General features: G+C 43.5%; 1 protein-coding gene across 2 annotated transcripts in view; it reads left to right on the forward strand.

Moving 5' to 3' along the window:
- Nucleotides 1-23,239, forward strand: part of MYH10 (myosin heavy chain 10) — a 93,191-nt gene that overhangs the window by 40,452 nt on the left and 29,500 nt on the right. The window contains exons 5-15 of one of the 2 annotated variants that reach the window (XM_069872301.1): nucleotides 1,424-1,526; nucleotides 5,960-5,989; nucleotides 9,619-9,711; nucleotides 12,281-12,344; nucleotides 13,989-14,087; nucleotides 14,950-15,093; nucleotides 15,398-15,493; nucleotides 18,797-18,915; nucleotides 19,341-19,493; nucleotides 20,307-20,480; nucleotides 22,190-22,363. In XM_069872301.1, coding sequence (XP_069728402.1) covers nucleotides 1,424-1,526; nucleotides 5,960-5,989; nucleotides 9,619-9,711; nucleotides 12,281-12,344; nucleotides 13,989-14,087; nucleotides 14,950-15,093; nucleotides 15,398-15,493; nucleotides 18,797-18,915; nucleotides 19,341-19,493; nucleotides 20,307-20,480; nucleotides 22,190-22,363 — 1,249 coding nt within the window. The remainder of the gene's footprint in view (nucleotides 1-1,423; nucleotides 1,527-5,959; nucleotides 5,990-9,618; nucleotides 9,712-12,280; nucleotides 12,345-13,988; nucleotides 14,088-14,949; nucleotides 15,094-15,397; nucleotides 15,494-18,796; nucleotides 18,916-19,340; nucleotides 19,494-20,306; nucleotides 20,481-22,189; nucleotides 22,364-23,239) is intronic. The other variant, XM_069872300.1, reaches the window with a different exon arrangement.

The following is a 23,239-nucleotide window of genomic DNA, read 5'->3' on the forward strand; positions in this document are numbered from 1 at the left end:
ATTTCTATGAGTTAAGAGGACTGGTAGATGAAAAGAAATTACATCCTTCCAGGGTTCCTTCTCTTTGAAACTCTGGGGCAATATCCTTTCTGCATATGCAAGGTTAAATTCTCAAGCACTGTATTGTCCCATTTTTGTAGATGTTAAGTTAGGGATGCTTATAAGATGCTGGTCTGATCAAGCAGTGTAAGTCTGAAGGTACTAAATACCCGGGTAACTGCAGGCCAGCTACAGAGCTGGAGTGTGCAGCAGCCGGGGAAGGTTATGAAGACTACAAAAGAATGTGCTTAAATTCCCTCCTGAGTAAATGAACGCTTGCATTGTAAGTATCTTAGCTGAGAGATACAGAGGCACACAAAATGTGTACTTGTCCTTCTTACAAAGCAGCTGCCTTCCAAACTTGAATTTCTGAAGAACTGCTCAATGAAAGAAGCGCTTCCATTCTTTCCATGCAAATCCCCATCATAAAATCCTTTTGAGCTCCAGCACTGTTGAGTTGCCAGTGGTGGTCACAGTCTCACTTGGAATGGGACCTTTCTCCAGCGCTTCACTGCCATTGAATCCTGGCTGAATTATACCCGGTAATGTCTGTGTGTGGTTTTCTCCAAAGAGCAGACCTAGGTTCAAAACAAAGGAGATGCAGTAACATCACTTGGGATCGCTGTGCTGTGAACTTGGGCCCATTTCCTGCCCGGCACATCCCACATGTAAACTTTGCAATAAACTCTGTCCAAATGTGTTCTGCTTCACATCTGCCTAGGTCTTAGAAACAAACTGTGCGTTTGCTATCTTTATTGATCTGATCCTGTCCCTCTGCATTAATAAATTCCTTTCTTAATGTGTTTGTGTAGTTCTGTGGCCCCGAATAGCTTTTTGAGCAGGCTGAGAGTCTGAGGTGAGCAGTGCAAAGAAATGGTTTGGTTAAATTGATTTTACTGTACTGCGGAATAGGCTTCTAAAGATACTGAGTGTTTCTATTAGCTTTAATTCTCATAACCAACTCCTGGAGTATAAAATATAGTAAAATGATAAATATTAAAAACTTGTGCATATGTAATTATTTAAAAAATATCTACCCGCACTCTGAAAAATATCTGTCTCTGGCCTTGTGATAGAGGGAGAGGATGGGTCTGTTTCTCATTATTTAAGGTAACAAAGGAATTCAGGCATGTAGTCAAAAGCTTTTAATCAAATTCATGTTACATTTTATATCAACATCTTAATGCTAAGGAGATCTTTAGGATGAAGAAAGTATTTTAAACAAATGCCTTGTAGTTCCCTGTGACGTCCATACCTTTGGGTTTAGACAGTGAGAGTCTGTTGCATGGTCAAAGCCATAAATGGAGTGAAATGAAGTTGTTAAACAGGGGTTGAGAAGTTGTTGGAAATTAATTTTGAGGAGAATGTCTGACCTGTTTTGCAGAGGTGAATCCGGTGCTGGTAAGACTGAGAACACGAAGAAGGTTATTCAGTACCTTGCTCATGTTGCTTCCTCCCATAAAGGAAGAAAGGACCATAACATTCCTGTAAGTTGGGATATTTTCTCATTTGTTTATTGCTCTTTTTGAAAATTGCCATCTCTACATAAAAAATTACAATGTAACGTAGTCCACATCCCTTTGTCTCCACCCTTGTTTTCTCTTTAGTAGTGGCCAAAAAGACCCCTTAGATCAGGATGCCCAGTTTGTGTAGGCTGTGTGATTTCTGTTGGGAAATTAAAACCTATATGCAAATGTAACTACAAACAGAAGCTTTCTGGTGCAGTAAACCCCAGTTTACCAAGAATTTTGTTACCTTGGGCAATTCGTCGTGCATTTAGTCCCCACATGGTGCCCTTTTTTATTTGTGAAAGAGCTGTCTGTGCTTTCAAAGATCAGTTCATAGATGGGCAAAATCATCAAGCTTAAAAAAACTGCAGTAGCCTCACTGTACCTGGAGGTCAGCAGCTGATAAACAGCTTGGATTTTGTTACAGTACAAACAAGAGCGTATGCACATCTATGTCAGTGGTAACTTGTAATAAATCCGATTTAAGTAGAACCTTCTTCAGATTTACTGCCAGACTTCAAAATTTACTTGGAATTTCTAGCAATTCTTTGCTTTAGAAAGCATTAACAGGTTTGGATGTTTTCTACAAGTGCTCAGATATCTTTGCAATGCAGTAGTAATTCAACTTGCTACGAGCAAGTGGCTTGCTCTAATCAATACTGGTGTATGCCTGCTATGCCCTGCAGTGTCTCAAGTGATTGGAAGCTGAGACTTTTCTGAGCACTACATGGATGTTTTATAAAAGCGATTTGTATGCTGATGACTGAAATAATTCTCTTTCCAACACTGTTCTTCAGACCAGGGTTACCTTTGTCAGTTTTGCCTGACAGAGAGCTGTAAAAGCATTAAACAAACATAGCCCCCTGTTGGGCACCTCAGGCCACAAGCAGAGTAGCCCTGATGTTCTGCCCCATCACAGATGCTCACCAAGCACCTTCCTCAGCAGCCCTGATTGTGAAATGCTTTGCATATGCGAGAGATATCCTCACTGCCTGTTCTTTGGACAGCCCCACCACATTTTGGATTCGACTGCTTGTCCATGGGGCTTTTCTTTCCCAACAGCCCTTTTTCCCAATACCTAGTGCTGGTGCACCTACAGGAGTCCTGCATAGCCCTTGGTGTACCAGCCTTGGACATGTGGGAACCACAGAGGGTGGGATTGCAGTGCTGACCAACCTCAGCACTAGTATTTCCTGATTTTTGAGTGTTTGAATGTGTAGCTCCACTGTCTCGTTCCGTGTTTAATACCAAAGAATATTAAAAGCGTTGTCTTGGGCACTGTGCTAGCACATAGGGGTAAGTGGCAGTGGTGGTGGTAAAACTGCTGGACAGAAGTTCCTGTGGGACTTGGCAGAGCCCAGAGCGACTGGAGTAGTCCCTGACGTTGGGAATAAAGGCTGGGCTTCGTAGAACCGAGGAATGGAAGGGAGGGAGAAATTATAAACAAGCTCTTGTAGAGACTGAATGTGCAATGAAAGCAAGCCAGGATCCTTGCCCCTAATGTGCTTGGTTACAAGTCAGAACTGACACAGGTACAGTCCTGGTTGGGTATAGCAAGGGGGAAGATGTCTGTTGTACATAACTGAAAGCTTTGGCTTCACACCTAACAAATTTGAGCTCTAAAGAGTTTGAGAGATTTGGGTAACAGTGTTAAGAGCTCTGCCAATAGCTCTGAATATTTTGCTACAAAACTGAGCCATGCTGGTAACTGCTGGGCTAGTTGGCTATCCCATCCTCCTAGACCACACAGAGAAGCCTCTCCCGCTTCCTGTCTCAGTTTTTCTTCTGTAGGCACATGAGGTGTGGAGAAAAGGGTATTCAGAATTTGAAAAAAAAGGGGAAGAAAACAAAACCAGGTAACTGGTGAGTGTGGGGAGGAGGGCCCTCTAGAGAGGGGTTAGGACAAACTCAGCAAGGAGGGCAGGGAGGAAAAGGAGACTTCCAAACTGCTTAGCTTTGTGGTGGATCACTTCCCTGGAGAAGTCTCCAGGTAGACCATAGAGCAGCTTCCAGTACTAAAAGGGGCTCCAGGAAAGCTGGGAAAGGGGCTCTTTGTCAGAGAGTACAGGGATAGGACAAGGGGCAACAGTTCTAAGCTGAAGGAGGGGAGATTGAGTTAAGATCTTAAGAAATGTTTTCCTTTGAGTGTGGTGAGGCCCACAGGTTGCCCAGAGCAGTGGTGGCTGCCCCATCCTTGGAGGGGTTCAAGGCCTTGGAGCACTTGATCCAGTGGGAGGTGTCCCTGTCCATGGCAGGGGGGTGGAACTGGATGGGCTTTGAGGTCCCTTTCAAACCAAATCATTCTATGATTCTGTGTACTGAGGGAGGTAGGAATGGCAGAAGAGTGAGATAGTGTTGTTAACGCATGTGTTAGAATTGCTTTAGTAAGGCTAAGGGACGAGTCTTAATTCTTGACTCTTGGGTTCTGCTTAAAAAAAAAAAAAAAAAAGGTGGCATTGCCTACATGGGTTTCTGAAGGGAGGGAAAGTATTGGGCTGTTCCCTCCTGCACAGGGGCTGCCGTGTGCTGGGTTGTGCCAAAGGCTGCGTGCAGCTGGGGATGCTCTCGGCTTTACTTGTGGACCATGGATGTACCTGGACCACATTCAGGGTCAGATGCATGAAATCACCAGATGGGTTCAATCAGGGCAGTGTGGGAAGCTGTTCAGTTCTATCAATAACCACATCCACCCACCACTCTGTCTCCACTTCCAGTCACCCTGGTACTCTGCACCTCTGGTTCAGCTGAACAGGATTAGACTTTCGTTCGTTGTCCCTCTTTCCAAAGCCTTCCCACCCTAGCCCCCCTCTCTTTCAGCAAAATCCAGCTTTCCTGGTGGTGCCATTTGAAGCTTCAGAAATAATGACTGGTACTTAAGGGTCAGTGGTTGCTTTCAGTGACTGCGTTTATGTCGTGACAAATTGTCTCTGGTTATAGTTTGGGGTTTGAAACACTAAATTGTTTAATATCTTTTATTAATATCGTAAGAAACTTAATTGGGTTTGCAGTGCAGGGTTTGAGGGAGGCTGCTTGGGCTGGAGCTCTGCATAGTGAGGATTTCCCAGATGGGCTTTAGCTGCCCTAATTTAATCATGGAGAAGGTAAATGTGTGTCTGACACTCTGTACTGTTTCTCATGAGGACAGAAATGGAAGCTGGATAGGTTCCTGCTGTCTCTGCCCTCCTACTGTGAGGATGGGGACATGGTAGCTCTTCTCCCACGGGGCAGGGGACAGGACGAGAGGGAATGGGTTCAAGCTCTGCCAGGGGAGGTTCAGGCTGAACATCAGGAAAAAGCTTTTCACAGAAAGGGTCGTTGGGCACTGAAACAGGCTGCCCAGGGAGGGAGTTGAGTCACTTTTCCTGGAGATGTTTAAGGGATGGGTGGATGAGGTGCTGAGGGACACGGTTTAGTATTTGATAGGAATGGTTGGACTTGATGATCCTGTGGGTCTTTTCCAACCTGGTGATTCTATGATCTTACCTTGTATTTAAACGGCCAAGGTGTCTTCCAAGCTGTTGCAGTGCAGCCCTGCAAAATGCACATCACTTGGCTGGATAAGCTAGCCCTTTGCCAGCTGCTCTGTCAGCACAAAAGCAGTGCTGGTTGTGTAAAATAGCAGACGTGAGCAGAGAAGTGTGTGTTTGGCGTGGTGTGAAAGCTTCTTGGTGGGTGTTTCAACAAGATTTACTCCCATGCTCTCTGATGTGAAGCTTCAGGTGATTAAACTCACAGCTGAGCCAAGGAAACAATAACAGAATTGAAAATTTCTGCAGAAACTTTGCACGCCTGAATTTTGAGGGAGTTTATTTATTTTTACATTCATGTTCCCTTCACCATTCTTCCTGGTGATATGTAAAAGTCTTAATTGCGTAAGATTTTGCATCTCACGTGGGGAGTCATTCTTGAAAGACCCGAAGCTTTTGTCTCAGTGGTGGGTTTGCATTTCTTAAATACTTGAGGAACAGCACAAACCCAAACTGCAGATTCCTTCAGCATTGCTTCCTCTTGGCATTTTCCTCACCTTTTGATTTTTGAAGAATAGTGGTTGTCTCATCTGTATGAAACCACCTTGCAGTAACCTGGGCTGGAGAGAAAGCTCCTCGGTGCTGGAGGTTTATTTGTTGATGCCTGCCGAAACGGGAAAGCAGTGTACACCTAAAGAAACTGTTCTCTTTTTTCCTTGCTGATCCAGGTCCATCCCTCATATTTTGTTTTATTGGAATTAATCCTCTGCGTAAATACAGGGTTTAGTATTTTCCATGTGCGAATAACTTCTGTTATAAAACAAATTTGAACAGTGTCTCTGAAGTGAGTGTGCAGTTAAACCAAACCTATTGCCATTGATATTTGGGATGTGCAGCTGGAATCTTGCTTGCTAACATGTGCGTTTGTTTGTTTGCAATGAACAGCCCGAATCACCTAAACCCGTGAAGCACCAGGCAAGTGTTTTTCTTTATGCTTTTTAAGTTCTCTAGGGAAACTGATATATATTCTGCTATTTTCTGTCAATTTGTATCTATGACATGTGGGGCATCTTGCAGAGGCGTGCGGCTAGGAGTAAACTCAGTAACTGTTTAACTGAGAGAGGGGACCAGTGAGTGGTTTCAAGCTCATTGGCATCACAGAGTACTTCTCCCTGTTTACAGTTGTGTTGCTGTCCTGAAGCGAGAGCTTTGCCCTCTCTCCAGCTTTCCCCAACATGCCCTCTGTGTGTGTGGTTAATGTGCTGAGTAGAGAGCGCAGAACACTTTAATCCATCCCTTTTATTTAGTACTTTGATTAACATTAATGGAAGCTATAAAATTATTTTGATTAACACTCTGTTTTGACTGGATATTGTTATACCTTCTTGGGTAAAGACTTTGATCTCAACTGTAAAAGACTTGGCATAACCAATTGGCTTTGGAAATCAAGTGTTTCCCTGACTTTGCAGGCTAAGTGGTGTGAGCTGCGAGGAATCTGTGCAGTGTTGCTGCCTGAATTAGCGTGTCCTCAGTTCAGCTCCAGCTACTCTTATTCCTCAGGATGGCTGGAGCTGCTGTGCAGATAGTGATGCCCATTTCCAGCTCCCCCAGCCCCTCTCTTCCCTCGGGCAGCAGTAGTCATCTGCTCTAGGCCACCTTCTTGTATGAGAATAGGGATTGCAGTACTCCTGGTGCTAGAGAGCGTCATTAAAGAGCATTAAAATGAAGGTTAGGTGGATGTTGAGGGTAAGACTGAAAAGACGTAAACTATTGCTGCCACGTAATCTGCAAGATAGATGCCCCGCTCTAAGCTGAGATGGTAAGTGATGCCTTCTTGGCACGGGCACGAGCCTTTAAATACAGGAAAAGCTTTTCAGCAGTTCTGTGTGGGATCAGCACAGTTTGGTAACTGAAGAAGCTGTCCATGAGTGAGTTTAGCTGATTGTGTCCTTCCCCTTCCATCTTTCTGAAGGCCAGCTGTAGTGCAGCTTTGACTGCAATGCAGAGGGCAATCACAACGGTAACTTTAAGTTAGGGCTGGTGTGTTGAAAGCCAAAGGAAATTGCAAGGACAGTTGTGCTGCCTGTGCTAGTGTCTGGACTCGTTCAACCCCTCTAACCCAGTCACGCCTCTGAGCCCACAGTCTCATTTTCAGAAGTTACAGACATTCTTAGTGCTTAACTCATCTCCCTCCTTGCAAACCTCTGCCAATCCAAAGGGGTTTATTAGAACCTCCATTTGAAAAATAGAGGGAGTAGCGGTTGGTTTAACCTTCCTTCTGTTGGAGTTACTACCTCAAGGATGTTTTAAAAGTACCAGTGGAAACCCAGACGTGTTGATATTGCTTAAACCATAACCATTAATGTCTCTGTTTCAATGTCATTTTGAACTACAGACTGGATCCCTGTTGTATGTGAGTAGCATGTAGTTCTCCCTGCCTTTCCCAGGCTTCCTGACGAGCCGAGTCACTGGGATGCTGGTGTTTCTGAAACTGAGACAATAACCTGACTTTATCTTAACATCACCCTGCATGAGACACTGCATGACCTCACTTTTTCCACAACGCTGCAATACTGCTTTTTCCAAGTTCTGTTGAGATGCCCTTGCAGGGGATAGGTGCACCTGCAGGACAAACTGACACGCTTTCAAAAACATGGAAACGCTTCTCAGTGTTGGTTTCTGGCTGTGAAGCAATCCCTCTGAAAATGAAAGCTGTGAAATCAGAAGGTGTTTAGCTTAGTGCAAGGCTTGCTGTTTCTTAGTGATGTCGACGATGTGAGTGTCAACCACAGGGGCTGTGCTCACCCTACCTGCTCTCATGGTTTCACCCATGTCTGAGGACCCAACTGAATGTTCAGATCCTCAAAGGTGACCTTGAGCTCGTAAAAGTTTTTTGCATTCAGTAGATTTTCAGTACAATTATTTTGCAACGCACTGCAGAAGCCCCTCTGCACATATAAAATGAAGGTTGAGGTAGCCGGCAGTGAAGTGTGGCTGCAGCGAGATGCTTCCAAGTGGCACAGTGATGTTCTGTGGAGGAATCACATTTTGGTGTGTTTTCTTTCCCAGACTATTTAGAATTTGAGCTGTAAGCCCTAACATGCTTGCTGCGTTTATATACACAGTGTGGTTTATTTTGAGTTGTGTGCAGCATGGTGAGCAGCCTCTCGCTTTTATACTGGGAGTCTTAGGAGCTGCCAGTGTGGTTGGGAGAATGGAGCAGGAGAAATGCTATCAGCAAATGCTGCCAGTTAAATGAGGTGTTTACATGGGAAGCTTACTGAATAAAAATTGCAGGTGTGGTTAGGACAGGGATATAGTTTTTCTCCAATAGTGGATATTTTTGCCAGTTTAGAAGTGTTCCTGTGACCTGCGGTGCTGGCAGAGCCAGCCCTGTGGCCCAAGCAGGGTTTAGTGTGCTCCAGGCTAAGGGTCACACATTCATTTCTTCTTATGAGTTGCTTATGAGAAAGAGAATATGTAGTCCCAAAGGGAGTAAGTTTGGAAGTAAACAAGTTTTGAGCAGATAACTTGAGGTCGCATTGAAGAGGGTGCAGCTATTAGTTTCAAGAAGGACTTGAAATACATCTCGATATACAAATAAAAGCTTTGTTTAAGTGTGAACTGGTGAGTTTTAAATCTTCCTCTGTAAGAACTGACCTCATGTGGAAGCCTTAAGTTCTTGGGGCCTTTATTATCTATGCCATAAATAGTTGGAAAAAGCAGGTTTATGAACACAAGCATCAGCTTTTGAGACTACATTCCAGACAGCTTCCCTTTTTGTTTAAGACATACTCCAGAGCAGGAAGACAATGTCCTATTGCCCTGTGTCCATTCTTGCCTCCTGGGCTCATGGAAGCACCACAGACTTCTGTTACCAGCCCTTCTCACGGGTAGTGATTCCAAAAGTTGTTGTGCAATTTCCTGAAGATAAGTGCTGTGATTTCTACATCCATTGGCTTCAATTTAAAGAATGCACTCAACGTCCTGAGCGCTGCTGGATGAATTGAGCAACTGCAAAACAATCTTTGAAGTTGGTGCTGCTCAGTTCCCATTGCACTGTTCTCAGGTGGGCTCAGGTCAGAGATGTTGCAATAATGAGAATATCTGGATGGCTGAAAAATCAGCATTTCACTATTTTGAGAGTAGGTTTTAAAATATCAATAATGCCAAATCACTAAATGGGAAGGTTAGAATAACCTTGCACTGAAAGCTTGAAGCAGGTAAATTCACTTTTTCTCCAAAGCACCCAAAGTCTGTGCCTGGTTTCATTAGCCCTAAATGTGAATTTTATTTTCCATGGTCAATGATTTGCAACATCTGTTAAGTCCTACTTGATCACTGCTCTGTTTGTGTGTGTATGTGTGTGTGTTAAACCAAATCCCCAGACCTCCACTACCCCAACAAAATAAACTGGGTCCTTCACTGGATGAAGGAGGCTGTCAGCACATTTAGAAGTGAGGAGAGCAACGGTGCTCTCGCTGCCACAGCCCCGATGAACGGCTGTTGGATGGAGCAGGCTGTAGGAAACTGAATCCCTGTGCTCTGTGCTCATGGCTGGTTTTGTTTGGTTTTTTTTTTTTTTCTGTTTGTGTGGTTCTTAGGGGGAGCTGGAACGTCAGCTGCTTCAGGCGAATCCCATTCTGGAATCCTTTGGGAATGCAAAGACAGTGAAAAATGACAACTCCTCCCGCTTTGTGAGTTATTCTTTTTTTCTTTTATACTCTTTAAATCTGAATTACTGTTTATGGAGAGATTCCCCTTTTAAGAATTTATCTTTTAAGGGTCAGAAGCTTTCTTTGTTCTCCCTCCTTCACGAATTCAGGCTCTTGCACAACACTTTCTGTGCAGTGCTGAGGTCACTGAAGATGCATCCTCGCTGCCCGTTGGCAACACTTGCTTTAATTTTATCCAGTTTCTTACTTCAGCCGCCCCTGAGTCGACAGCAAGGTCCGTGGTACAGTAGACATCACTGTGCTGCAGAGCTGCGCTGTGCCTTGTGTGCACAAATTACTGCTATAAAGTAGGAAGGGGTGTGACATCAACCTGGAATTGAGCTAAGTTTCATAGAATCGTGGAATGGTTTGGGTTGGAAGGGGACTTGAAGATCATCTAGTTCCACCCCCACTCCTGTCAACAGTTGATTTCATCAGTTGGTTGGTGTAGAGGGAATATCCTTAATTTTTAAAAAAGCATTAAGCTTGCATATAAAACCCTCTCTAAGTTTCCCTGTGCCCCTGTCTGCCTGATTTACTAAAGGGAAGTCACATCCTACCTGGCTTTCACAGGGTGGAACCACAGTCCTGGTTGGGTCAGTGTCACACACTGTTTTGTTGGCCAATAACCATTTTTGATGTGTTCCGTTGGTGGAACTCAGGGTGAATAATCCTTACAGCATAAAACTTCCTTTCCTTTCAGGTGGGTGAGGGGAGTGCCATCTCTTTTTTCTGGGAAAAGCTGTTTTCAGAGCCATTTAAAACTGTAGAGGAGCTATTAAGTCTTTTTTTCTTGCAAAAACAAAACTAAAATTTACAGAAAATGAACAATTCCTTGGCTGCCTTGATGTTTCAACAGTTGCTTGGATTAATAAGGTCTGAACTCTGCTCCTGTGATAAGGACTCTGGAAAACTGGATGGTTAAACCCCTCATCCTCTTCATTCACGGAGGGAGAGCAGAGTACTGCAAAAATTTGACTTCGATAATTTTACAGCCACATTATTTACAAATTGCTTGATGCTGATATGTTTGGTACAGAGTTTATAATATCAACAGGTTTCACTGCACAATAATTCTACTTTGTTACATGTCTTGAACCCATCAGAGATTGTACTAATTTAACAAGGATGCTTTCTTCCTAAAGATATTTGCATCTGGTTTATGTTAGATCAGTCTGCATTGCCATCATAATGACTCAGATGGCTCCAGCTCTATTTTTATGAAGGAGTAGTGTAATGCACTCCAGATGGTGTCGTCTCATGCAGAAAGAATAATCTTCACTAACAACCATTTAAAAACCTGGCTTAAAAGATACTTACTCTCCCGTGAAGTGCGGAGCGCTGTTGTTTGGCCCATGCAGGCTGACAGTCTTCACCCTGAGTGCGAGGGTGCCAGCCTCTGCCCTCTGTGCTGGTAACCCAGGGCAGGGCTGAAATAAGTCGGGGGCAAATTACTTTTCTTTCCCTTCTACCAAAGGCAGGGTTTTTTGTCACTGCCAGTAAAGGCTACAGTCTGCAGTGGGTAGAAGAGTGGGTTTGCTGGATTTGTATTGCAAAATGAAATGATTCCTTCTTATGTGGTTTTCATAAAGCCATATACTTAGTGCTATAATGACACTATAAACAGAATTCAGTTGTTTGTTTGGCCACCAGTGCAGTCTAACTCATAAATTAAAGATTTCGTAGCAAGATTTGTCAGTGCCAGCTAAAGGGATGTGTTAATATTTTGCTTTTAAGAGTAACTAGATGCGCTGTTACAGAGGGTCCAGAGGAGGCCATGGCTATGGTCCGAGGGCTGGAGCACCTCCCATATGAGGCCAGGCTGAGAGAGTTGGGGTTGTTCAGGCTGGAGAAAAGAAAGCTCTGGGGAGACCTTAGAGCAGCTTCCAGTGATGAAAGGGGCTCCAGGAAAGCTGGGGAGGGGCTCCTGATCAGGGAGTGCAGGGATAGGATGAGGGGGAATGGTTTTCACCTTAAAGAGGGGAGTTTGAGTTGAGGTCTGAGGGAGGAATGTTTTCTTCAGAGGGTGGGGAGGCCAGGTTGTTTGGGGCTTTGAGCCCCCTGATCCAGTGGGAGGTGTCCCTGCCCATGGCAGGGGGTAGAACTGGATGGTCTTTGAGGTCCCTTCCAATCCAAACCATTCTGTGATTCTATGTCTGTGTTAAAAACTTAGCCCTTTCTTTACCAGCTGCTATAAAGGAGACGCCATGCAGGTAGCAACCATCCTGGGCTTGAACATGGCAGCAGAAGCGGACTGGGCAGCATGCTGAGGTTCAGGACCGCTGCAGATGAAGCACCTTCGAACAGCTATAAACTTTCTATAGAAATGTGCACTTAAAATCTCAGTGTTGCTTTCAACCTCAGACAGCATTTTGTTTTGGTGGTGTGAGAGTCTGAGACTCACCGTCAGAGACGTTTTTCCTAAGTCTGGATTACAAACAGATCTATAATGAAGAGATGTCATCTGAACTTGTGAAATGCTTGTTACACAAATGCAAGTGGGATTCTGGTTTTACAAATAAGTAGTTACAAAAATATCTTTTTTTGGCAGGGCAAGTTCATTAGGATTAACTTTGATGTTACCGGTTACATCGTCGGGGCCAACATCGAGACCTGTATCCTATTTTGTACAACATCCTCATAAAATGCAAGTTTCCTCGTTGTTTTGCTTTTAACCCAAGGATTCATTGGAATGCAGTGGAAGGCAACCACATTTCTGTATTCCTCTGACAACATCCATCTCTGCCTTTGTTTCAAAATAGCCGATCAAATATCACCATGTCAGCGTGCTTCCTCCTGCTTAGAAACTGGATACTCCGGAATTTAGCACGCTGAAATCCGCTGGATTTTCAGACAAGCTTTAAACCCAGGATATGTGAAGTGGAGAAACCATTTTTAATGTGCTTGCTCTGTGAACATTTCTTTTCAGAAAAAGAAATGCCTTCTTAATCAGGAGCTGACCTACTGGGCTGTGTGAAGAGGTGGGTTGTGCTCTCATCAGTGTTGCGGAAACTGCTCTGCCTGGAAGGGGGTGATGATGCTCCTTGTACAGGAAGAGAGCTGGAAGGGCTGCATCACCTTCTGTTTTCTTAGCCCTTTGAAATACCCGTGTAGATTCAGTCACACAAGACCCACTAGCAATTAATACTGAAGCCTAATTCAGTTTCAGCTTTAAGGTTTGTTTTTATTTATCATTGTGTAAGGACAAGGTAAAATACTTGCACTGAAAGCCTTTTTCCAATATTGTTTTCTTTACACTGGAAGTAATGTAATTTTTTGTCTGTTTAGCCTTTTTCTGGGGGAATGGCAATAGGATGGTCGTAAAATTATGAAATTGGAAATCTTGGTGCAATATTGTGATAGTATTCATCATAACCAGTGCTGCAACTGAGCTTTCATTCTCTTGCTGTGAGTTAAACTGCTTCATTTTAAGTGCAATTAATGCTTGGAACTGTTGCAAAATCCAGTTTCCCATAAGGCTGGGAAAGAGCTATAGATATGCAAAATATGCTTTGACATGTGACTTTTTTTTTTCTTTTTTTCATTTGGTATGAAGACAGGGTTTGGTTTTATAAAAGCTCGCATGAATTGTTTTGCCTAGAAAACAGGACTTTACTCTTAGGGATTTTTTTCTTCATCACAAGAACTTGCCCTCGCTTGTGACCTGTGTCACTTCTGATTGCTGCCTCATGTTTGTTTTACAAAATGGGATATCAAGAAATAAAAACCTAAATAACAGTGCGGCTTCTGGCAGCGTATTAGACTTTATCTGTCATGCAAATTGGGATATGGAAGCTGCTTGAAGGCAGTGGAGTTTGTATGTAAAAATACTGTGCTGGGAAGAAATGGCAAATGCATTTTAGGTAAAGTACTTGTGAGTTCAGTGGCTGCTGGGTTTTTGGCACTAAGAGTCAGCTCTGACCTTAGAGAAGTGATTGAACAGGAATGGCCGGTTCCCCCTCTCACCTAGATTTCAGTTGTGTTCACAGGCAGGAACATTACAGACAATATCAGCTGCATGTAGTGGGGAAATGCAGTCAGCATCCAAGAAATGAGTTTGGAATTAAATGTGGGCTCCGACCAGTCTGAATTTGAAATCTCTTGTTTAAAGTTACTGAAAGCTCACATTGGCCATAGTCCTGTCATTCCTGTTGAAGTTCTGCTTAGTCTTGAAGTAATCCTATAGCCTGCTTTGAACATGTTTGCATTGATCACTTTTAACCAACAATTGTGGAAGATCCTTGACTTGTTATGATCAGACTTGTTGGAGAAGTCTCGCGCTGTTCGCCAGGCTAAAGATGAGCGGACATTTCATATCTTCTATCAGCTGGTGGCTGGAGCAGGAGAACACCTCAAGTGTAAGTTGAGAATCTCATTTTGTTGCTTCTGCACGGCACATTTTATTTCAGCATTTGTACAGTTGAGTTTTGAACTGTTCTTTGGGCTTAGGACAGTTTTAAAAGAAGGGTGAGAAACCAGGTTTTGAAGTGGCATCTGTATTTTATCCAGTGTGCTGTTGAGCATTTCAGCCAGATGGGTCCTGTGTGACAGAGCCCAGTGTGGGCAGCCTCTGGCCGGATCACCACTGCGGTGCTCCCAGCTGACTGATGACGAACGCTGGCAGCCAGCCGTAGCCATTCTGAACCGTCCCTTCAGAGTGGGTGGCAAAGCAGCTGTTTTATCAAACACAGTGAAACCCTGCAGTGTTCTGCAGCCACTGCAGTACAGTGAATGATTCTTTTCTGGTCTTTTTCCCTTGGTAACCAGGAATTTCTGTTTGGTTGTGATAAGTGAAACCGTGTGAAGGTAGACTTCAGAGAACTGATGCACTCTTCCTCCTCCGGTATTAGATAAACCTGTGTTTAGCATCATTGATGTGGTTATCATCAGTACCTACCTCCAGTTCTGCCTGGATCTGTTTGTTACTTTTTAGCAGGGCTACTTCTAGGATATTCCAAATGGGGATTGGAGATCTGAGTTGGGGAATGTTCTGTTCGCAGGCTTAGTGCATTAAAGAGCTGATGAGGTTGCTACAGATAGAGATCCTGGGAATCTGGCTTCAGCTGCTAAGGCATATATATTTTTAGAGTTTCAGAAACTGGTATAATGGCCTGCAGCCACTTCTGAAGAAGTTTGCATATTTGGTGAGAGCAGAGCACGGGTGGGTGTGAACAGCATTTCTTCAGCTGATTTTTCTCTCTTCTCCTTCCCCCAACACAGCCGACTTGCTTCTTGAAGGGTTTAACAACTACAGATTTCTATCTAATGGCTACATCCCCATTCCCGGGCAGCAAGACAAGGATAACTTCCAGGAGACCATGGAAGCCATGCATATCATGGGATTTTCGCATGATGAGATCTTGTGTAAGTTTTTTGAGCCCTTTGGATTTTTGAAGTGTGCTTTGTTCTCTCGCAAACGTGTGCACACATTGGGTAATTTAACATCACCATACTTAATGTAGCTTCAGTGTCACGACAGCCTGCAGCAAACGTTTGCTTAATGTGAGCTAGAGTTAAAGGCGTTTGCCCAAAAAGCACAATATGGACTTTATTGCCTTCCTGAACTCAGACTTTGAATTTGGAAGGAAAGCGGCAGAGGTAACAGAAGGAAAATGTGTTAAACTGAGCCCTCTTCATTTAAACTGATGCCTTTATCTCATTACCACAGCAATGCTGAAAGTGGTGTCTTCAGTGCTACAGTTTGGAAATATTTCCTTTAAGAAGGAGAGAAACACTGATCAAGCATCAATGCCTGAGAACACTGGTAAGTCAACCGTGTTTGTACGGCTTCCTTTGACTTGAGCTCATTTCGCGTCCTGCTGGTTGCTCAGTGCATATCTTTAAAAGTGCAGCACGGGCCTCTGCGCTTCCTTGATGAGATGCAGGGCCAAAAAGGGGCCCTGATGGTATGGTAGCTGCCAACAGGCAGTAATCAAACCTCCTCTTCCATTCTTATAGTGCAGGCAAATTTAAGTATCTACCAACAGAATTTATGCTGTTTGTATTGCTTCTAAGCTTTGAACAAGTATTTGGGTTGTAGTCTTGTTTATTGCTATCTGCGAAGGCTTGAGCACTAGAAAAAGTGTGTGCTTTAATCGGTTTGTTTTCTTTGGTGCCTGACAGCGGTTTTCTTGCCAAGGATAAGAGCCCCGGAGCCAAGCACAACTTCCAGAGGGCAATGGCTGAACACAAGAATGCTGTATTTAGAAAAAATCTGGTTTCTAAAACACACGGTACTGTGACAGAGATTGAATTTATCAGTTCATACCTGTGATGCAGTCAGCATTTCGAGGAGTATCTTTCTTCACAATGAAGATAGCTGCTGAACTGAGTCTTGGGTTTTCACGTTAGTGCTTCAGTACCAGGTTTTTTAATGCTGTCATGGAAAGTCAACTTTGAGAACTGACTTCAGTGGACAGAGCAGTAAGAACCAGCATTCACAAGCCCTGCTGCATATGCAACACTTAAATTCTTGTCTGTATCTCACTTCATAATTGTCTTAAATTGCTACGGACATAGGTTGCTTGGAGTGTCCCTAGGTTTTTGCATTTCCCAGGACATTGGCTTGCTGCCCAAAGTGCTGTGACAAGCAGCATGGATTGATGTTCGGTAGTCACTGACTTGATATTTGCTGGCAGTTGGACTTTTGAGTTCTGCAGTGAGAGAAAAGTTTGGGCGAGGGATTCATTTTCTGGGCTTTTAGTGGCAGCATGGGCAACTCTGCTGAGTCATTGTCTGTTTAGGAGGTGGCATGTGGAAAGGTACAGAGGCTTCTTCCTCCCTAACTCTCTTGGCTTTTGTGGTGTTAATGTTGTGTTTAGGTATAGCATTGTGAACGGTAATATTTGATATAAATATATTTGTACTACTGGATACAAAATTCTGAACCATAAAGCAAAGAGGCTGAGAATCTCAGGTCATTGTTAAAGCAGGTTACTCTTGTATTAAAAAATTAATGTATTTGCCTGTATAGTCTTTATCTCCTTGATAACCTGAGTGAAAGTGATCTCTCCCTTCTCCATCTCTATTGTCAGATCTCTCAGTGATGGGTTTCCCTAGCGCCTGCCAGAGAAATAAGTGTCTTTATCTCATCTAGAGGCCCCTGCTGGAAATGGGTCAGGTCAACATCTCTGTGGAGGGGAGGGAATTTGTGAGAGTAATGGAGATGTGAACCTAAGCAATGTAGATTTTGATGAGCATGGAAAGTGAATTCTATCCTATAGGTAATAAATATCTATAAACAAATCTTGGTTTGAAGTGTCAATACAAGAGATGGCAGGAAAGCTGTGCAGCCTTCATGGACGAGGAGAGGGGAACAGCTGTTTTAAAAAACCTTTTCATGCATACCGGGTTTGCGAGAAGCTGTTCTGGAAGGGCAGAGGTTTGGAAGGAACCTCATAAAGTCCATGCTTCAAGTGTTATACAAGCTTCTTATTACCTTTGCTTTATAATAATTCAGAATTCTGTACCCAAACCCTGACAATAACAAATTGCAAAGTCAGGATAGTCATGACTTTATACAGTTGCACACTTTAAATGGAACTGCCTCAGCTGTAAGCGAATGAGATGAGTTACACTTTAATCAAGGTGCAATAGTGTGAGCCAGTCCTATGCTTAGAGTTGATAGAGCTTTGACTTGAAAACAGATTCTTTTTGTTCAGACTTCTTAGATGCTGGCTGCAGCCTCTTCCATGACTGGATCGCATGTGACTTTTGGTATTACCTCCACTATGGGTTGTTGTTGTCGTCTTTACCTAAGCCATGGATTATTCCATGTTAGAAAGGTAACAGTTAATTATATGTTACAGTCCATGGAGGAGGAGCCGTTTGGTGTGCTGCACAGGGGGATGTCCTTTGTATGGTTTCCATGATGCCACTGTTTTCAAATTATTCAGAGCAACCTGATGGAGTTGAAGATGCTTACTGCAGGGAGGTTGGATGGGGTGACCTTCATGGTCCCTTCCAACCCAAACCATTTTGTGATTCTATAATTCTTGAGCTCAGAAATGCTCCCTACAGTGAAAGGAATGCTCAGTTCTGTGGTGCTGCTGATGAAGTTGTGTTGATTCATGAACCCTTCTAATGGATGACCAGACAGAAGATCTCAATATGAAGGGCAGGTAGTGGTGTGTTTAATACCAGCGGGGAAAAATAAATGCAGAGGAAGCTCTTCTGTGTTCGCATTCGAATCCATTTTCCAATACTGATTTGTAAAAACGGCTTTTTTCATGTTGACAGTAAACCAAAGAGCTGTCAGACTGCAAAATGAAGGGGTTAAAGTGCTTGCTGGATGGTGTGGAGGGCTTCCTGCTAAAGGGCAGCGCTTACCCAGGCCTAAAAATATCACCAGCGTCACTCTCATTTTTAGCAGTATGGAATCATAAACACCTCACCTACTGGAAAATGTATTTAGCAAAAGGAATTGAGGCAGTAGGGATGTGTAACGATGGGGAGGATGATGTGCTTTCTCAAATAATGAGCAGGACCCAGGAGAGTTCAAGTTGTCTAAAGAAAGGGTGCTGCTGCTTCTGGTGATGTTTTGTATAAAACACTGCAAACCCGTGTTTCAAATGGTTTAAACGAAGCATTTTGGTATAGTCTGCAGTAGAATTACACTGGTGTACTTGACTGAATTTGAAGCAGTTTCTAGGCAACCTTTGGTAAGATGGAGTCGGGGTGTGGTGTCCTCATGCTGGGTTTATATTCTGGAGATGAGAAAATGGATGTTCCCTATTGAAGAAACCGCGTGAATGCTCGTATGTGGACAGTGGGCTGCAATTTCATGAACTCTTGCATTTCTGATTTCCACCACCCCCCACCCCCCCCCAGGCTGGTCATTGCTGTGCTTCCCTTGAGCCTTCCCTCAGCCTCAGAGGTGGAGGTCCTGTGGACACAGGCTGTCAACCTGCAGCACAGGAGTGCGTCTTCCTGCCCTCTGAGTGAATGGCTCAGTTTTCTGTTTTCAAGTTCAGTTTTCAAGCTGCCATGTGATGGCCTTTGTCAGTACCTTGTCTCAGCAAGCTGCTGCGGAGGGTTTAAAGCTTCCCTTTCTCTCTTTGATCTCCAGTTGCACAGAAACTCTGCCATCTGCTGGGAATGAATGTGATGGAGTTCACCCGGGCCATACTGACACCGCGCATCAAAGTGGGCAGAGACTACGTTCAGAAAGCCCAGACCAAAGAACAAGTGAGTTTTGATGCTTTAAAGGTGAAGTGAATCTATGCCTAATGCTGTTTAGTTCTTAATAAGGAAAACTGGAATTCAGCGTGTAAAACCAGCAATGCTGTTTAAGCTCACTGTCTTTATTAAACATTCTTATCTAGTAAAAATCAGTAGTTGAATAGAAGAAACCTTTCCCTCTTCTTGACCTTCTCCTGGTTTCATCCTTCAGTGCCGTTATGTGTATCAAATGCTCAGAGAACTTTTGGTTTTCTGTGGAATGTTTTAAAACCCAATTTAACATTAATCAAACTGCATCCTGTTCCTACTGCTTGTTTTCATTCCTCAGTGGTATTAACACCATTAAACTTCTGTTACTTTGTGATAACATCCAGGTCTGTTCTTTTGATGATTTCTCCAGGGTAAATAAATGTTCCTGTTTGGATTTTCAGGCCGACTTTGCCGTGGAAGCTTTGGCAAAGGCCACCTATGAACGCCTCTTCCGCTGGCTTGTTCACCGCATTAATAAAGCTTTGGACAGGACCAAACGACAGGGAGCATCTTTTATTGGGATTCTGGATATTGCTGGATTTGAAATCTTTGAGGTACTTCAAAACGTTGCTAATCAGGTTTCTCTGTTCCTGTTGCATTCAGGACTGAGGGCAGAGCCACTTCATGTGTGCTCCAAGGCTGTGAGAGGGTTTTGCTTCACAGCATGCAAATGCTTTGGCAACCCTAAATTACCGTGCCAAAAAGTCATACTCCTCAATTGTTCTTTTCTCCCCCACCCCCTCACCCCCTGTTATTTAATTTTATCTAACAGGGAACATGGGATTTGAATCACAGAATCATACAGTGGGTTTGGGTTGGAAGGGGTCTCAAAGCCCATACAGTTCCACCCCCTGGATTCTTTCCACCTGTGTTTTCCTTTCATGGCAGAAGAAAGGGGGGTGACCATGGTGGCTGTAGTTCCAACCAGTTCTACTCCCCTGCCATGGGCAGGGACACCTCCTACTGGATCAGGTCACTCAAAGCCCCATCCAACCCGGCCTTGAACGCTTCCAGGGATGGGGCAGCCACCGCTGCTCTGGGCAACCTGGGCCAGGGCCTCCCACCCTCACAGCAAAACATTTCTTCCCAAGATCTCATCTCAATCTCTCCTCTTTCAGCTGAAAACATCCCCCTCATCCTATCCCTGCCCTCCCTGATCTAGAGCCCCTCCCCAGCTTTCCTGTAGACTCTTTCTGCACTGGAAGACTTTTTCCAGTTTGAATAATGCTTTTTCACATTTTCTTTACAATACATATGAATGTTGCAGTGTGTTGGGGAATTTCCTTGTAAGGTCAGATTTTTGCCTTCCAGATCTGTGATAAATCCTGCCACTGAATCATTCTTGCTTGCTAATGTTGTTTTTGTAGCTGAACTCCTTTGAGCAGCTCTGCATTAACTACACCAACGAGAAGCTTCAGCAGTTATTTAACCACACGATGTTTATCCTGGAGCAAGAGGAGTACCAGCGAGAGGGCATAGAGTGGAATTTCATTGACTTTGGACTGGACCTGCAGCCTTGCATTGACTTAATTGAAAGACCTGTAAGTTTGGGCATTATAATGCTCTAAGTAGAATAAGTTCCATTTCTGGGTTTGTCTTTTACTGCCTGCAATTTGTGCGACTATATATAGGTTTCTTCCAGAGCTGTCACAAAAAGTGAATCGAGGCTGAAATCCAAAGTCTCAAATACCATGTGTTAGTGGAATGGTTTATACTTGGGGGATTTCACACTGGGCTGAAGATATTAAGCTACCATTTTTGTACCTTTTACACTAATACTAAGGAAGTTTTTTGTCCTGGCACTTCTGTATTCAACACTGCCCTTGTGTTACAGGAGCTTTGCAGTGGTGACAGCTCAGTTCAGAAGCTTTTCAGTGCTTCGTTTGAGATCAATAACAAAATTCCTGAGCTTGACTTATGGTCAGGTATTCCCCATAAATCTGCCTTGTGAACAGGAAAGCAACATCTTAAAGGTGATTTTAAAGATATTGTTGTGGTTGCTTGATATCTGGAAGCTGCAGAGGGCTCCAAGGAGCAGGAGAAGGGAGAACAGAGATTGCCATTCCTAAAGTCACTATTCATCAAACCTTGGAACTGTTCTGTCATAAAATGACATTTGAAATTACTGTAGGGCCTTGTGGTTGCTAATCTCTACGTTTGTGGGAATGTTCTAGAACCTGCGTCAGCTGCCAGTGGTACTGTGCATCCTGAAGGGCAGAAAAGCCTGTGAGCCACACTGGTGGTTTTTTTAGAGAAGGAAAAGGAAAATCTTGTTACAGTTATTAAAGGTTTGAGCTGTGTATGTGGAACTTTAGGAAATTCTGCTTTCTTGACACATAAAAATCTCTGTTAGAAGGCCTGAGGAGGGGACTGGAATGTGTTCCATCTGCAGAGGTGAAGGGGAAGATCCTAAAATGCATCCAAGAACTTGATTTTTTTTTTTTTTATTATTCTGAAAAGCAAATGTTAGTACCTCCAGAATTGTTTTGTAAATGTGCTGCCGTGTAGCGGGCACACAGGAACATCTCTCTCCAAATATGTAAATTTTACACTCACTAGGTATTTTTGAAGTGTAAGTTATTAAACCCTTTTTCCCCATTGCTTCCCTGCATACATCCGTCTGTCTTCCCTGAGGAAAATGAGCCTGCCAAACAATTCTACAGCTGCAAAATGCAGACAGTGCTTGTTTCCTTCTTCACTTTAAGAATAAACAAACCTTCAAGTGATGTGCTTAAACTGTATGAAAGGAGGGGGAGTATCTAAAACTGCTGGCTGCTGGTGCTGAGCCCGCTAAATCTCTCGGGATGCTGCTACTGGGCTTGGCAAGGGGAGGCTTTGTGGCTGCCACAGTGCTGTTGAGTGGCTGGGAGGGAACATTGTCTTCAGTTTAGCCCACATTAAAGTGTGGCATTAACAACTCTAGAGATGCAGCTGAGCTGCGGAGTTATGTAGATGTTGCCAATATGTTTGGAAGGTAACTGGATGTCGTCTATTCCAGCCTGCTCAAAGCAGGGGTTTAGGGAGTGCTCAGTCAGATTGCTTGTCTCTAGGTCTGATGTACACTGGAATGAGTTTGAACCAGTCATAAAGTTATTCATTGAACGGAACTCCCCTACTGCTTGTTTTAATGTAAATTACATTTAGAATCAGTTTAGACAACTTCTTATGGTGGCATTCATTGGTATGTTCTAAATACAAGAATTTAGAATATATAAAATATTAACAAAGATTAACCCCAACTGGCTTTCAGGCAAATCCTCCTGGTGTGTTAGCGCTGCTGGATGAGGAATGCTGGTTCCCTAAAGCTACCGACAAGACATTTGTGGAAAAACTGGTCCAAGAGCAAGGAACCCACTCCAAGTTCCAGAAGCCAAGACAGCTAAAGGACAAAGCAGATTTCTGCATTATTCACTATGCGGGGAAGGTAAGGTTTAGATGTTAAATACTTGGTTAGAACTGTTTAGTTTGGGCAAGTACCACCTGGCATCACTACCAGATTCTGTAAGGCTCCTGCAGGAGGGTGGTCATGGCTCATTTACTTGAGCATGTTCAGGAGCGCTCTGGTGGAGCTCTTATTACCAAATAGAGCTGAAAATATAAAATATTAATAAATTAAGCAAATATTTCGGTTTCCTTTTAATTTTGTTGTCAGATCTTACAGGTGAGCTTCTTCAGGTTTCATATAGAAAGGAGTCTCTTCTGAGTATCTGTTTCACAGCTGACAGTGATGCTTGAAGTAGAGCTGGGTCAGCACCCTCCTCACTTTGCACCTCCTCAGTTCATGTCAGATTGTCTGTATGTCCCCTTTATAGCTAAACCCATAGCTTTGGTCTTACTGTCAGTTCAGTCTTTATTCTGCTATTGAGGGACAGAGCTCAGCAGTGATGTGAGCAGGTCCATGGAATAGCAATGTGGTTCTTGTCAGCATTATGTGGAGCCCTCATCATCACTGGATCTATTCCATGGGGCCACACTGTGGATTTAGTTTTGTAAATAGCTAACACTTAATCTTAGTACCATTTTTTGCCCTGATACTTGGAAGAAACTGTGTGAATGGTTGAGCCATCCTTTCATTTTCATTTGAAGTGCTAATAGCTTGGTGTTATCTGTTCTTTGATATCAATGGTGCCAAGCAGGGAGCTGTAGCAAAAATTGAAATAAAGAAATCGTACATTTTATTCATCTATGTTCAAAACTCAGAAATAATGAAAACCTGGCTACTACTGCAGTTAATAGGGGATGAGTTGTAGAAAACAGAAAGGTTATCTTTAGATAATGTGAATTAAACTAGCTTGGTGCC

Source organism: Phaenicophaeus curvirostris, chromosome 19 (genome assembly GCF_032191515.1).
Source record: "Phaenicophaeus curvirostris isolate KB17595 chromosome 19, BPBGC_Pcur_1.0, whole genome shotgun sequence".
NCBI classification, from domain to species: domain Eukaryota; kingdom Metazoa; phylum Chordata; class Aves; order Cuculiformes; family Cuculidae; genus Phaenicophaeus; species Phaenicophaeus curvirostris.